The sequence below is a fragment of the Pinus tabuliformis genome, chromosome 1_2 (assembly GCF_031772625.1).
Source record: "Pinus tabuliformis cultivar Carrire ecotype Pingquan chromosome 1_2, CPIR1, whole genome shotgun sequence".
NCBI classification, from domain to species: domain Eukaryota; kingdom Viridiplantae; phylum Streptophyta; class Pinopsida; order Pinales; family Pinaceae; genus Pinus; species Pinus tabuliformis.
This window is the reverse complement of record NC_142298.1, coordinates 934,786,542-934,802,967: the sequence shown is the minus strand read 5'-3', so window position 1 is coordinate 934,802,967 and position 16,426 is coordinate 934,786,542. Positions and strand designations below refer to the sequence as shown.

General features: G+C 36.6%; 1 protein-coding gene across 4 annotated transcripts in view; it reads left to right on the top strand.

Annotated features, from left to right (window-relative positions):
- The first annotated feature begins 2,028 nt into the window (after positions 1–2,028).
- Positions 2,029–16,426, top strand: part of LOC149209011 (uncharacterized) — a 392,284-nt gene continuing 377,886 nt past the window's right edge. Inside the window, exons 1-2 of one of the 4 annotated variants that reach the window (XM_089396246.1) lie at positions 2,031–2,314; positions 2,839–3,481. In XM_089396246.1, the coding sequence (XP_089252372.1) occupies positions 2,983–3,481 (499 nt within the window). In that variant the 5' untranslated portion in view covers positions 2,031–2,314; positions 2,839–2,982. Of the gene's footprint in view, positions 2,325–2,838; positions 3,482–16,426 lie in introns of all 4 variants that reach the window. The other 3 variants (XM_089396245.1, XM_089396248.1, XM_089396247.1) reach the window with 3 other exon arrangements.

Here is a 16,426-nt window from a genome sequence, read left to right as displayed (position 1 = left end):
TCCCATAGGGTATGAAGATTCTGCTTCGTCTTTTGCTTTGATTACTGAAGATGGGGAACTTTCTTATTATCAGGGAGTAGTAGATAATACAGATAGCGAAAAATGGAAAACAACTATGGAAGAATAAATGGATTCCTTAGCCAAGAACAATACCTGGGATCTTGTAGAACTCCCTGAAGGGAGAAGTGTTGTTGGATGTAAATGGGTCTTCAAATTGAAACAGAACGTTGATGGAAGTATCGAAAGGTATAAGGCGCGACTGGTAGCAAAAGGGTATTCTCAGGTTGAAGGTATTGACTTCCATGAGATTTTTGCACCAGTTGTAAAACTTGTTTCTATTCGTACTATGTTGGCACTGACTGCATTACTTAACCTTGAGTTATAACAGTTAGATGTTAAAACAACCTTTCTACATGGTGATTTGGATGAAGAAATATATATGGAATAGCCAAAAGGTTTTGTACAAGATCACAATAGAAGATTAATTTGCAAGCTCAAGAAATCATTGTATGGCCTGATGCAGTCTGCCAAGCAATGGTACAAGAGTCTCCGAGGCAATGGTACAAGAAGTTTGTTTCCTTCATGGTGAGCCAAAACTTTATTAGAAGTGAGTATGATCATTGTGTATACTTCAAGAGTTTCAGTGGCATATTCATTATCTTAGTTTTGTATATTGACGATATGTTTATTGCAAGCAAAAGCATGGAAGAGATCAACAGGTTAAAGACTCAACTCTCTGATATGAAGGATCTTGGAGCAGCAAAACATATCTTGGGCATGGAGATACATTGAGACAGGAAAAATGGTAAGCTTTGGTTATCACAACAAAAGTATGTGGAAAGAGTATTTGAAAAGTTCGGTATGAATAGTGTGAAATATGCTAATGTTTCATTAGCTTCCCATTTTAAGCTTTTTTCGGTTTTGAGTCCCAGTACTGATGAAGAAAGCAGTATATGTCTCATGTACCATATGCAAATGCTGTAGGCAACTTAATGTATGCGATAGTATCTACAAGACCTGACATTTCACATGCAGTTGGAGTTGTCAACAAGTTCATGGCAAATCCAAGTGAAGAACATTGACGAGCAGTGAAATGGGTGCTTCGGTATTTAAGAAGCACAAGTGATCATTGCATCATCTTTAATGATAGTGAAGGATCAGTCTGTGGATATGTGGACGCTGATTATGCAGGGGATTTGGACAAAAGGAGGTCTATTACAGGGTATGTCTTTACTCTTGCAAGTGGAGCAATTAGTTGGATGTCAAAGTTTCAAGAAACAGTTGCGTTGTCCACTACTGAAGCAGAGTATATTGCTGCTTCAGATGCCAGTAAAGAAGCAATCTGGTTAAAGGGTCTACTTGATGAGATTGGAAGGACACGGGAGAGAGCGAACGTATTCTGTGACAGTTAGAGTGCTATTCATTTGGCTACAAATCCAACTTACCAAGCACATTGATGTAAGGTATCATTTTCTAAGACATGTGATTGATGGCAGAAAAGTAGCTCTCAAGAGGGTCCATACACGGGAGAATTGTGCAAACATATTCACGAAGCTAGTTACAGTAGAGACGCTGCGGTGGGGTTTGGCTTCTCTTGGCTTGCATAAGCGATGATGAATGGGCATGGGCAAGGGATTAGGGAAATTGTTGTCAAGGTGGACTCTGTTGAAATATGACAACGAATTATGTATATATGAGCTAAAAAATTTATTAGTTACTGCCAGTTAGTTTTATAAAAATGGTGAACCCCAAGAGAATGTAATCATGAAGAATTCTTGATTAAATAAAAATCCAATCCCTTGCCGAATGGATGTTTGGAGAATTCTTGATTAAATAAAAATCCAATCCCTTGCTCGTGAATGTTTACTTAATAACCTTTCGAAATTTGACGATATAAATACGTAAATAATCTTGTATAAATACTCTGGCATAAATGTGTGAATTTCATTCAGTTTCATTCCCCCTTTTTTTTGTTCATGTTTAATCTTTGTTTTATAAATTCTAGTTACACAAGAACATGATGGGATAAATACTTTGACCTGTTGGATAGTTGACATTTGGAAGTTTGCGCTTTGGAGAGAGAAGCAATGTTTCTCCGAAAGGGGCAGTGTGCTCCCAGATCATCGGGGTATCCGATGCTGGATCTATGCGCAAAATATGATGCTGCGAACTGTGCATATGGGCTAATGGCTACGCTAGGAATTCAGTTATTTCTTGTAACTGCTTAACTTCAACCCTCATCATACCCCGATCCTGGATTTATGCGCAAAATATGATGCTGCGAATATCGGCTAATGGCTACGCTAGGAATTCAGTTATTTCCTGTAACTCCTTAACTTCAATCCTCATCATGACATTACACCGAAATTCTACATTTACATTCTACGCTTGTTTGAACAGCTAAATTGTTTCCCGAATTTATTGTTTTGATAGAGGTTTCAATACCTTTTCCTAAATGCTCCCTATTTGGTCGTATCTTGAAAATCTTCATGGCTGGGCCGGCCTTATATATTTATTTTTTTCTAAATAAATTTCTCATTTGCCCGACCTTCGAATCTGCAAGTCTTCTCTGTTTCTTTGAATCTCCTAAAAATTGAGCTATAATCTTCAAAATTTTTCTCATTCGCTGAAGTTTCTTTAAAGGTTGAGCTAAAATCATTGATTTTTTTGAAGTTTCTGTAGAGTTTGAGTTAATTTTTTATGAAATCTTTGAAGTTTAAATTTTTTTCTCGGAAGTTTCTGAAAAGTTGAGCTAAACTTCAATATTTTTATGATTCTCTGAATTGTTTTGAAAATTTAAGCTAGAATGTTAATTTTTTTTTTCCTGGTTCTCTGTAGTATCTTTAAAATGTGAGCTGAATTTGGACTCGAACGGACATATAAGACAAGGTCTCAGTGAATTCTCGTGATTCATGTGAATCGTGGTTCAAAGGGCAAGAAAGAAAGTTTAGGACGACTCACGTCTTACTTATTAACCTCGCCATGGCCAGTCGTGCTATCATTGTTTTTTCTTTCATCATACTCGCACTTATGGATTGTGTTCTGTGTAAAGAATGCACAAATGTCCCTTCCCAGCTCTCCTCACATACTTTACGTTATGAACTTCTCTCTTCTAAGAATAAATCATGGCAAGAAAATATGTTTTCTTCCTACAATCATCTGACGCTCGCACATAATTCGGCTCAGTCTGGCCCTCGTCGATACCGCATGTTGAGACAACAACAAGAACGATCTCGTCTCCCCGCTGAAAAGGAGTTCATCAACGGGGATAGTTTTTTACATGAGATTTCATTGCACAAAGTGAGACTCGATGCTGATTCTGCTTACGGTGAGGCTCAAAAGACGAATTTGGAGTATTTGTTGATGCTGGATGTTGACAGCTTAGTTTGGAGTTTTAGAAAAACAGCAGGCCTTGCTACTCCCGGTTCTCCTTATGGCAGTTGGGAGAGTCCAGATTGCGAGCTCCGAGGTCATTTTGTAGGTCTGTATTACAACTTCTAGACTTAATTGATGCGTCGAGAATAGTTAACCTAATAAGCTATGTTCATGATTTATTAGCATTGAGAATATCTTTCTTCTTTCTTTTGTTTTTTTAATTAATTTTATTAATTTGAAGATTGCTGTACTTTGCTATTCATTAAGAGAGAATCAAAGGTTATATATATATGCTGTACAAAAGAAGCCAAGCTTCTAAAAAAGACTGCATGAACAGTAAACCAATCTTGTCCAAACAACAGTCCTAATCACCAGGAAAATTATAACTATTTTTCTGAATATGCATACTGAGCTGGATACCACCAAATAACACATGAATATTAAAGACTGTTACTGCAGAATAAACTGCATGCTAAAGCCAGCAATAACAAAACATTTATGATCCCATAAAAAGCATACAACAGACTAAGATATCATTGTCCATCACATCATTTACAAAAATGTTTAATCCTTCACTTTCTATGACAAAGCAAACTGCACACTCTGTGCTGGTGAAGGAGTACTAAGACCATGTGGTAAGAGGAAGTCTTCCCCTTCTTACCAGAGAGGTGCCTTGCCATTCTCATAAAAGATGAAACCTTCTTCCGAGGTAAGTGCCCTTTTCGTTAGTGAATCCGTTTGAGAGTTCCATTCTCTGTGAATATGTTAAAAAGAACTATTTCAAAGTTTTTCCTCATATCTATAATCTCGTCCTTCCAGATTGTCAAATGTAACACTTGTAAATTTGAAAAACCTGTCAACTAATCAATTATACATTTAGAATCACTACAAACTTGTAAATAAAATATTTTTTTGAAAGTTACAAAATAGAGAAGTGCCCAACAAGCAATGATTTCTGCCCTAGTGTTTGTTCCTTATCCTATATGCAGCCAAATCTGAAAGGTATGAATTCCTAAGAGTTTGATAAAGGCACCCCCACATAAACCTGCTTGTGAAGCACCATCAAAGAAACCGACAGAGCAAAACTGTGATAACATAGGATATCTTATATTTGGAAGTTTTGACGTTTGGTTTTTACAAATATTCCCTGAAGTAACCCACAATCCTGTGTATTAATTGTTTAGCTTTGAAGAGAAGATCTTAAAAAATGACTTTGTTTCTTGCTTTCCAGATTCCCCAGGCTATAAAGATTGGAAGAGTTTTATGACTGCCCATCCTTGTACCCCACAAATGTAGACAAGTTTTAAAAGAAAAAAAAAACTCAGTAACCTGTAGAGTCTAGACTTAGTACCTTTAGAATTTCATTCATACATCCTTTGCAAAAGTGCATTGTACAAAGACAAGGTCCGTAGATTCCAACTCAGAATTACAAAGTTTGCAAACATTTAGACCAATAAATCACCTTCTTTACAAGTTATCCTGCGTGAGTATACAATTTTCCAGAGTGAGCCAGCAAAAGCATCTAAGCTTTTGAGGCAGGTTCCACTTTCATAAGTGCCTGTGCCACCAAGTATCTTTGTGATCTAGAGAGGAAAGGGAAATTGATTGATATGCCTGTCTAGCTGTTACCTGACTTGCAGAAGTATTCCAACTCCAGACTATAGAGTCCTCTTCTTCATTTAGTAAGATCCCATTAGAATACAAACCGTTTACAAAGTTATCCCATTCAACTGCTAAGTTCCTTTGAAGATCCAAATCAAGAGAGTTTTTCCAGTATCTAGAAGAGATTGTATTTGAAGTTCTCTTTACATGGCACAACTTAGACAAACCCTGTGCATTTAATCAGGTAATCAGATCTGAAGAGAGTTGATAAAAATCAGCTCCTCCTATAGAAGGATCATTTCCTCGGATTATTTGGTTAACCTTTCCCACCTTCAAAGCTAGCCAGGAGAAGAGCCAAGGGAAAGAATTCATGAGGCCTTTCCAGATGGTTGATCTAGTTTTATATGCTTTTTGGACATTGGATCTCAACCAATCAATGAAAGACTGATTTTTTATATGCTTTACCTTGATAATGTAGTGCCAAATACTAGTACCAGATAATGCTCTCCTCTCCATAGACTCTTCGGGCTAAGCCAAACCAATGTAGATTTTTGAAGCCCTAACCCCAAGATCTTTGGTTGAGATAATAGTTCTCATCTAGACAGATGTAAACATTCCTTTTCCCTTTTTCTTGTCCAAAGAAAATTAAACATTATTTGTCTTATTTTCCTTGTAATGAATTTTGAGATCTTTGTGAGTGTAAGCCAATACACGGATAGTCTCCAACATTGACTTGACCAGAATCATTTACCTCCCAACGATAACCACCTGAAGCACCAGTTCCCTATTCTACTTTCAACCTTTATAATTATCCAGGACCAATCTACCTTGTGGTAATAAATAGGTATCAGGTAATAGCCCAAAATATTTGAATCCTTTCTCTAATTCTTCCACTTTATAGGGAGCTAGGGTCTCTTCCCGAGTGTTCTGCAGTAAGGTAGATTTATGGATGTTGATATCCATTCCAATGCTTGGTAAAAAAGACAAATGATTATGGAAAAGGCTTCCCATTCAACAACATTTCTTTTCCAAATAACAACACATAATTCACAAAAAGGAGATGTGTAATATTCCAAGACTTAGACACCTTAACCCCTTTTAAAGAACCAACTCTTTTGGCTTTTATTATTAATCTACTCAAACCTTCAATGACAAGTAGGAATAATGGAGGAGAAATTAGCCAGCCTTGTCTCAAACCCCTTGAACTGTTGAAAAAACTAGACGGAGAGCCATTCACTAACACAAAAATTGGCTGATTGAACACATCCCATTGTCCAGTTTGTGACCTTCAAATCCAGGCCAATTTCAAGGGGTACCAACCTTAGAAAGTCCCATTTGACTCTGTCATATGCTTTACCAAGTCCGTTTTTAAAACCAAGGCTTCAAGATGTTTTAGCTTAATAGAGTGTAGGGATTCTTGGGCCACACCAATGGCATCATGAATATGCTTATCAGTGAAAATTCCAAACTGTTCCAGTGAGATTATTTTTGCAAGTTTATCTTTTATTCTGTTTGAGATGATCATGGTAATAACTTTGTAGGTCAGGTTACATAGTGAAATCGGTTTGAAGTCATTAAAGGTCTCTGGCTTGGAACATTTGGGGATCAAAGCAATAAATGTGGCATTTATCGCTCCAGAAACCATCCCTGTTGTTCTGGTCTCCTCCACTATCTTCAGAATGTCTTCCCCCATCAAATAAAAAAAGGCTAGATAAAGCTCAACAGTCCATCCGTCTGGGCTTGGGCTGTTTTCCTTTGCAAAATATTTTAAGACCTATTTAACTTCTTCCAAAGTTACTGGGCCACTGACTTAAGCCAAGTCATCCTCCAAGAAAAATCTTGGAAAGTTGAAGTTGAGCTGCTATAGTATTACTACCAGGGTCTTTGAAAAGACTTGAAAAGTGATCCTTTGTAGCCATCTCCAAGTTCCCTTTAGAGAGTCTAATAAAACCATCTTTATCCTTACTTTCCCAAATAAAATTTATAACTCTCCTAAAATTTGCAAATGGGAAAATTTTGTGTTTTTATGTCCAACCTTTACCCAGATTCCTCTACTTTTCAATCTCCATTCTTCCTCTTCAGCTTTTAAAATCCGAGACTTTCTCTCTTCTAGCTTACATAGGTACGATTTCACTTCTTCAAGAAAGTTTGAGTTGATATAGGATTGAAAAATGTTTCCATACTCTTGTTTAATAAACAACAAATCCATCTTCCTTTCTTGTTATTTGATCTTATCCTAGGCCTTGAACTCATGTTTGAGTTCCTTCATCTTGTTGACCCGAGATTTCATGGTAGAATTGTATGGTCTAGTTGACAAGTTCTTCTAGCAAGATTTCACTAAAGAGATGAATGTATCGTCTTTTAACTAGGAGTGGTTGAATTTAAAAGGATAATTGACACATTAAGCTTCAAAGTCCAACTGAAGGAAGATTGGGAAGTGGTGTGAGATACGTTTAGTACCAACCCAAGACTAATATTTACCCATCCTATTAGAGGGGGACTCAGGTAATAGGAAGCGATCAAGTCTTTTAGCTATCTCTTGTTCTCCCGATCTCCCATTCCTGCATGTAAGGGCCAAGGGAGAGGGACAAAAATCGATTAGGTTTGAGTCTTCTATTAGCTGAGAGAAGACAGGTGCTAAGGGGACATTCGAAGTATTAACCCTGCAGATTTCACTTGTAGAGATAGTGAAGTTCAAGTCCCCAGCTGAAATGAGAGAGTGGTCATGTAACAAACCACTATCCTGTCACTGTTTCCAAAACTCCTCTCTATCCATATACGGTGCATAACAATATTCTAGCTTGATAGGGTTATTTAGACCTCTTAGAGTACCTTCATGCAATGACCAAAAGTCGTATACGCAGCGGAAATATTTAAAATACTTCGTAGACAAAGACATCCATCGTAGGACAATAATTGTAAAATGTATATTGTATTAAAGAATTGATATAGGACGAGTAGAATTTAGAATGAGGGTCTTGTATATATAGCCAGGTAAGTACCCTTTCACGAACATGCATGTCTTTAAGACATGCCTTTTCATTATTAACTAACTAACCATTAGTTAATTTACTTATTATTTATTATTATATTTATATTATTATGATTATTATTTATTATTTTTTTTACATAATTTATGTTCATAACATTGCCTTCTCCTTCAAAAAGAATTGTCCTCAAAGCTTATTGATGAAGGATCGGATCTCTTATGTCGTTCGGAATATCTTCTTGTTTCTGAGCTTTTATCTTTGTTGATACAAAACAATATGATGTTCTAAGTGATAGACAAAATTGTCGTACTGAAAACGGAGCAGACCATCTTAGATTAATTTTCTGGGGAATCTTCTGATTCTTGGAGATGTGTGGTGAATAGTTATCGTATGACCGGATTGAGATTACTTCAATATTCTTCGTAACCTAAGTTTGTTTATGTTCTATGTGATATAGATTTGTAGATTGATTAAGGTGTCTACTCTTGTGATTCAGTGTAGATAAGGAATTTTTCTTGTTTGAACTTCCTTAAATGTTTTTATGGTAGTTTCTTGATTTCCATCAGGCATTGTTGTTGTTGACTTAACCACTGAATCCTTATTTGGGGTGTCCTCTATTTGAACAACAACCTTTGAGTACATTTTTACTTCAATAGGGTTTAGATTTGCTTGAACTGCGAGATTAGTGGTATTGATGTTTGTTTCTTCAGTTTGCACTGCTACATTTGGAGATTTTGATGCTTCCTTTGCGACAAGTTCTTTGAATCTATTCGTCAATGATTTCTTTTCATCCTTAAGTTTTTTAATTTGTTTGAGCAGATTTTGATTATGACTTTTGAGACGTAAGCATTCCTCATTCTCTGAGTCAAGTTTATTTTGGCCTTCATGCTTCTCATTTTTTAAACACTTGATTTGTTCTACTAATGTTTGGTTAAGGCTCTTTAAACCTAAATTTTCTTTTTATTGTTCTAATAAATGCTCCTTGAGTTCCTTCTTTGACGCTTTAGCTTTCTTGACTTGTTCGAGTAGTTTTTCTTGGTGATCTCTGAGGCGTAAAATTTCTTTGTCTTTGTTGCAGAAAATTTCTTCAAGCTCTTTTTGTTTCTTTGATATAGTTTTTTCGTTATCTTAAAACATCAAGTCTGAGATATCCTTAAGGTCTTTTAATGAAGATTTTATTGATTTTGATTTACTTGTTATGTCTCGAAACATGACCATCTTCCCTTTATAAGGAAACGTCAAAACTTGTTTCTCTATGTTTAACATGAATGTACCCAAATCCTTAAACCAGGGTTGATCGAGTATGATGTCAGTCTTTTTATCCGTCCTTACAAAATGAAATTGAGATATGTACTCTGACCTATTGTCACTTGTAGATCACTAATTTTATACTCTTTTTGGTAAAAATAGCTTTATTTACACCAATGCTTAGCTTTGGAATTAATAGCTGATTTTCCAAGTTGATGTTGATATAATTTTTATCGTTTCTTGGGCTAATGGCGACATTAACTTCTCTTCCTTGGATACTTCTTTTTAATGTAATTACTCTGTGATCTGTAACTGAAAGACCATTATAGGAAAACCTTTCTTCCTTCGTCATTTTAAAATTGAGCTCCATCATTTTTTTCAATGATTGATCCAATTTTGTTTTGTCGAGATGACTTTAGGTATATATTTAAAGTTCCTTTGAACTTTGTACTTCAAGCCTCCTTTAAAAGTACCTTTTTAATATATATATATATATATATATATATATAATTCTTCAAAACTCTTTTAATCGAATTTCCTATTATCCTTAATATTTCAAAACTCCTTTGTATTCTTTTTATATATTTCTACTTACACTTTTTTCCTTTTGTACTTTAAAAAGAATATTTAAATATTGTTTCAATTGGCTTCTTTTAAGTAACCTTCTATAATAATACCCACTTTGTACTTATATATATTTTCAATAATTTTATGACTTGAATTTTTTTTTAAATACCCCTTTATAATATAAAACTTCTCTTTACATATCTTTTATTTATAATCTTTTCTTTTTCTTTTTGAAAAGTTACAACCCTAGTGAAACGTGGCTATTTACCTCTTTGGGGTATAATATAAAATATATGTCTACTTATGTGCTTTTGACTCGGTTAATGTTCTCTATGTAAAAAGTAAAACTTATCATTCACATAAAGAGTTTTGTATTCCTTTTGTTTTTCTTTTACCTTGAAAATACCATGGGCAAATACCATGGTTTGCTGCTAAAACCATGGGCTTGTAAACTACTTAATGAAGAATCAAGATAATATTATCTACTCTTCTTTCTCTTACGTATACTTTTAAATATATTTGGAAAGATTCCCTCTTAACTTTATCATGCGCTTTTTATCAATATTGTAGAACCTTTTTATATATATGACTATTCTCCTTCAAAATTTACATCGACTATATTTTTTTTTTGATCTTTATATGTACTTTTCTTTTCTTTTCTTTGAATATCTTATTTTCTTCCCTTTTTTGTTTAATGGCCAAATCCTTGAATGACGAAACCGGTGGAATGGAGAATCTCCAAGACTGGTGTAGCAAAACTCTTAAATCACGACGACAACAAGGTTGACGATAGCTTGATGGCCAAAGGCCAGATCAGATGTAGCTCTGAAGACTGATACCAATGTAACGATCAAAAGTTGTATACGCAGCCGAAATATTTAAAATACTTCGTAGACAAAGACATCCATCGTAGGATAATAATTGTCAAATATATATTGTATTAAAGAATTGATATAGGATGAGTACAATTGAGAATGAGGGTCTTGTATATATAGCCAGGTAAGTACCCTTTCACGAACATGCATGTTTCTAAGACATGCCTTTTCATTCTTAACTAACTAACCATTAGTTAATTTACTTATTATTTATTATTATATTTATTGTTATGATTATTATTTATTATCTATTTATTTTCTATTTTTACATAATTTATGTTCATAACACTTCCAAAATAATACCAACCTTTGATATAAAGGTTTTAAAATTTAAACTTTAAAGACAACATCCCTTGGATCCCACATAACCAAAAGACCCTCAGAATGTCCTGAGGCATCCGCAGAACAAACATTCCACCTAGGGTAGATCTTGAGAAACTCCTCACGAGCTTTTTCCCCTGACACCATGGTTTCTTGTATTAAAATTATTGATGGTCTATGAAGCTCCACTAGTCTCCTGAGGGCACATTTTTTGGGAGATCCTCTTACTTTCCTGATATTTAGGGACATCAGAATCATGAGGAACCCTCTCAAAAGGGCTTCTCCGCTCTAAGTGCCCTTTGATTACCAAAAATATTTGTGACCTCTTTGAATAACCTTTCCTGGATAGCTAATTCACGGGCCAACACTTTCTTGTTTTGGTTTTTCTTTCTAATAGGTACATTATTAAAAGAAGTCTTCAGATTTGAGGTCTCCACCCCCTTTGAATCCGAGGCGGGGTAAACAAACATAGGTCTAAGATTTAATATATCCTTATAGGAAGGATCTTGAGGAAAAGCCCCAGGTTGTGCGGAGTCCACCAACTCTAGACCAATTAATGGTTATGGAATCGGAGAAGAGGAAATTAGATCTGGGAGAGGGCTTATCAAATGACCTTCTTGAGGATCCAAAGGCATTTATACATCTAGTAAGATCATAGTGTTGGAAATAATACTGAGAGGGGGGGTGAATCAGTATTATCAAATTTGTAATTTTTTCATTTCATACTCTGATTTATATACGCTACTTCAATGAAGGTAACTCGTGTGTACACGCAACTGCCTTAAAGCAACCAACGTATATCCAACAAACTTATGATTCAGTGCATTAGTACTTCATTAACCATATAAACAGTAACCATGTGCAGTAATAACAGAATAAACCATCACACATAAGCAACACACATGAACACCAAGATTTAAGGTGGAAACCCAATGCGGGACAAAAACCACCTACTGCTGTCTTCTTTTAATATAAGAAAAACCTGTTTACAATCTTGTACTGGTGCAGACTCATACCAGTACGCAGGCACCCACCTGCAGAAGGCTATAACCTTCTCTTGTTCTCCAGCTTCTACTGGAAGGGAGCTACAACCCCTTAGCTCTTATACTAGCTGATCCGTTTACTTGTACGTAGGCGCCGACCTACAGAAGGCTCCAACCTTCACTTGTTTTTTAGCTGCTACTGGAAGGGAGCTCCAACCTCCTGGCTCTTGTACTAGCTGATCCATTTACTAGTACGTAGGCGTTAGCCTACAGAAGGCTCCAACCTTCACTCGTTTCCAGCTGCTACTGGAAGGGAGCTCCAACCCCCTGGATCTTGTACTAGCTGATATGTTTACTAGTACGTAGGCGCCTGCCTACAGAAGGCTACGCCCTTCTCTCTTCATCCAGGGACCACGTTTCATAGATTTTCAGACTGGATACTCCTGGTACACAACACTACAATATGAAGGCCATGTTTCATCAAATTTTCACACTGGACTCATCAACAACATTGAAGTTCAGAATCAATCACCACTACAATACAATCATCAAATACATCTGCATCAACCAATCACTGGAACTCAATCATCAATCTCTGAATCAACCACAACTCAATCAATCACTGAAAACCCATCATCACAAAAGCAAATTACAATCAATCAATCTGAACATTCAGAACACTGTCACCACAACACAGTCACTAGAACACGATGCAGAACCTAGAACTCTGCATCAATCACTAGAACCAATTGCAACTTCAAACATCATTTTTCATACTATATACGCTACTTCGATGTGCCGAAGCTATGTGTATACGCGCTTTTATCAAAGCGAACCAGCATACAGATCTGTAATTACTAACTTAAAAACTTCACAGCTATTCTAGAGTTCAGTCATACCCAGATCATAACATTTACAGAATAAAACATGCGTCAGTATTCAGATCTAGACTATACATGATCAAACCACATAATGATGATTCATTTTAGGTCTTATGATTCCGATCCATCATCCATCATCAACCACATAGGTGCATCCTTAATTTAGATCAAGAAAAGCATCAGAAACCCATAACCTACATATTTGATCTAACACTTCATAAGATATTAAATACTTGTGCCACTTGGCCTAATGATCTTTTCCTCTTTATATAGTTAGATCCTTTGTCAAAACCTTAGTCCAAAACCACTTAGGACCAATACCTTGGACCAAATACTTAGGGTCAATACCTCGGACCAAATACCTCGGACCAAATACCTCGGACCAAAACCTTGGTTTTCCAACATTTACGCGCTTTTCCTCCTGTGGCAGTGCATGTATACGTATACACTCCTTTTGTTCTGTTAACCCGCGTGTATACGCTGCCTGGACAAATTGAACCAGCGTATACTTCTTAAACCACTCTCTTTCTTCAATCTTTGGAGCTTGATTTGTAAGTTAATCTGTTGCACTGTGAGCTGTCATCTGAGTGAGTTGCCATCAAGGACAACACTTGTATCATAATGCCAACACATAGTTAAACAAAGAAGTATGGGGGGAACCAGATGTTCTTAATACCAAGTTATGACGTTTCTCCAAACGCTTAGGATGACTAGGCTCACCATAAGTTTCAAAGTTTCTTTTTAGTGGGGGAAATCTTCATTGTACATACATTTTACACCCAAAGTTAGATTATCGACAACATTATGAGCAAACTGATTTGTAACAACAAAAAGAGAAGAACCACGTTTGATTTCATCTAGCAAAAGAATCTCTAATGGAGTAAGAGATTGTATTAACTTAGTTGAAAATGCATCCGATAGGGTAGATTCTTCCACAAGAATAGCAAGAGCGCGTTCAACCTAAGCTTTCGGCCTTTGATTTCATCTAGAAAAAGAATCTCTCATGGAGTAATGGATTGTATTAACTTACCTGAGAATGCATCTGACAGGGCAAATTCTTCCACAAGAATAACAAGAACACGTTCAACCCAAGCTTTCGGCCCAAAATCTTTCGCCTTTTGAACCTCTAGTGGTTGCTCCTTTGTGTCCAATTCAGAAACAAAAGGTGTCTTCGAGGTTCCATGCTCAGAGTGAATAGGAAGTCCAACTGTAGTGAAACCCTCAAGAGGAGAAGACACATCCCCATGCATAGAGAGCGTAATCCTCTTATGGTTGTCATCCCCGACTAATGTTGAGACTATAATGAGGTCTCCCTCCTCAATGGCAAAGTGAGGAGTCGCATCATGTGAGCACTTGGTCCTCACAACTAATGGAGGAGGCGAGGTTTCCTATCGAGTCTCCAAATCAAATGTGAAATCGGCATCATGGATTTCATCAGAAACCCTATTGGGTTTTTCCATTTCTTTGATATGAATCGCCTCAAAAACCCTACTAGGGTTTGTTCCCTAGGTTAGTGATGACACCTACTGGGTTTGTTCCCTAGGTTAGTGATGACACCCACTTCAAGCAACTGAGTGACCATTAACGACTGTAGGGAACCCCCCATTAGAGAGACCAACTGTTCTTGACAGCCCCCTGAAGAAACCTCCCCACTCTGAGCACAACCAAAACTTCACAGACCCAAACCTGAATCAGAAAGACCCGATGCTCTAGAGACAACCTTTTTATCTTCAAACCCATAAAAGGGTCCATAATGATATCAAGGTCGAGGGCTAACTTATTTTTTCAACCCCTTATCTAGAGTAGCCGAGCAGTTGGATTTTAAATAGCTTGGTTGACGACAACGCAAACATCTGAATAAGATTTTCCAAAAGTCCAAGGGTTGGCAGAACAATTTATCCTCTTGAGAAATCTCTATCTCCGCAAAAAGTCCCAAGGACACATCCATTTCTACCAAGATCCACAAAATCTTTTTATTGAATGCAACCAAAGACGGATCATCAAAAAATACGAATATGCTGATGCTATTGGTCACTTTTTCAACAATTTGTAGAGTCTAGAGCTCCAGAGGAAAACTTGCCAACTTAATCCATAGATTTTGTGACTTGGGTTTCTCCAAGAAAGGGTTAAAACCAACATGCCATCTTTTTAGCCAAAGATTGGCATGACCTATCACCTAGGGCTTCTTGAGGATCAATTCAAGGTCTTTTTCTTCTAAGAAGTGAAAGTGAAGTGAGTTGTTCATGAGTAGACTTACACTGGGTGTGTACCTAACCAGTGATTTGCAAGTCTGGGACACTCAATTTAATATGTTCTCCTTATGAGGGGCGATATAATTGAATTTGCCTACCAATGCTCTTTTCCCCAGACTGGTCACCTGACTGATGTTTACATCACACCCCAGAGTAAGGGTTAGATTCTCAGCATGAGCTCTCAAAACTTTGGAAAATCTTTCAACCCTCGCCGCTTCTCCTAAAAAATTCGCTTTGGGCCGATGTGACTTGACTTTCCAGGACTATCCAACACCCCCATGCTTTTGTGCTCAACTTTCCTAACCATTGAACGTGAGTGTGTTGAAAGTCCTTGACTCCTCATTCGTAGCACTGCTAGGGTTTTGTGGAACCTTCTTGCACTCGAAAGTCGAGACTGGAGTTAACAAAGAAAAGTGATTTGAAGGATGGAACTTAACCCTAGGTACATCACCTGAGAAAAACCCTGGTTACTTGGAGTGGGCACCACCTTCTGACCTTTTGCGATAGTGTTTAGTGACAAATGTGTCTTATTTGCCTGAGACATAAAGTCCACCTTAGACCTAAAAACACCATCAACTTCCCACTCTGTTTCATCACCCAAACCCTCACCAAGGTCCGCGACCTCCATCCCTTCTCATAAGAATACAAAGCTCAGCCTCCAGGAGTAGATAAATTGCTTTCAGGATAGACCACCCTTGTCATGAGAATTTCTCTGTGTCTGTCTCACCTTTCCAACCCTCCCTCAAACACCACTTGCCACAGAGCAACTTAACTTTTTATTTTTTGATATATATATATATATATATAAAGTTTGGGATATATTAAATATGTGAGTTTAACATATTATTAATGCAATAGAATTTGCGATGAGTACACAATTTGTTTAAATTTGATTACTAGAGTATTATTAATGTTCAAGGAAAAGCTGGTGTACATATTTTAAGTCTTTTGAATTTAAAAGACTTAATCAATTCTCTTACTCTTTTCCTTTTTTTTTTTTCTTTTCTTATTTTTTTTTACCCAAGGAAAATCCTTTTTTTTAACCCCAAGGAAAATCTTGGCAGATTCACTAGAAGGTATTACATCTTGCCATCCAAACTAGCAGATTCACCGGAAAGTATTACTCTTTTCCTTATTTTTTTTTAATCGCAAGGAAAATCTTGGTAGATTCACGGGAAGGTATTACATCCTGCCAGCCAAACTAGCAGAGCCTAACTGATGCAGGAGCATGAGGTTTGAAGACAAAAGGCTTCGATTTTATTTCAAAAATTCAAAAAAAGTTTACAAGCAAAAGACTGGGATCCTTTAGCTGTCACTTTACAAAGTTTTTTA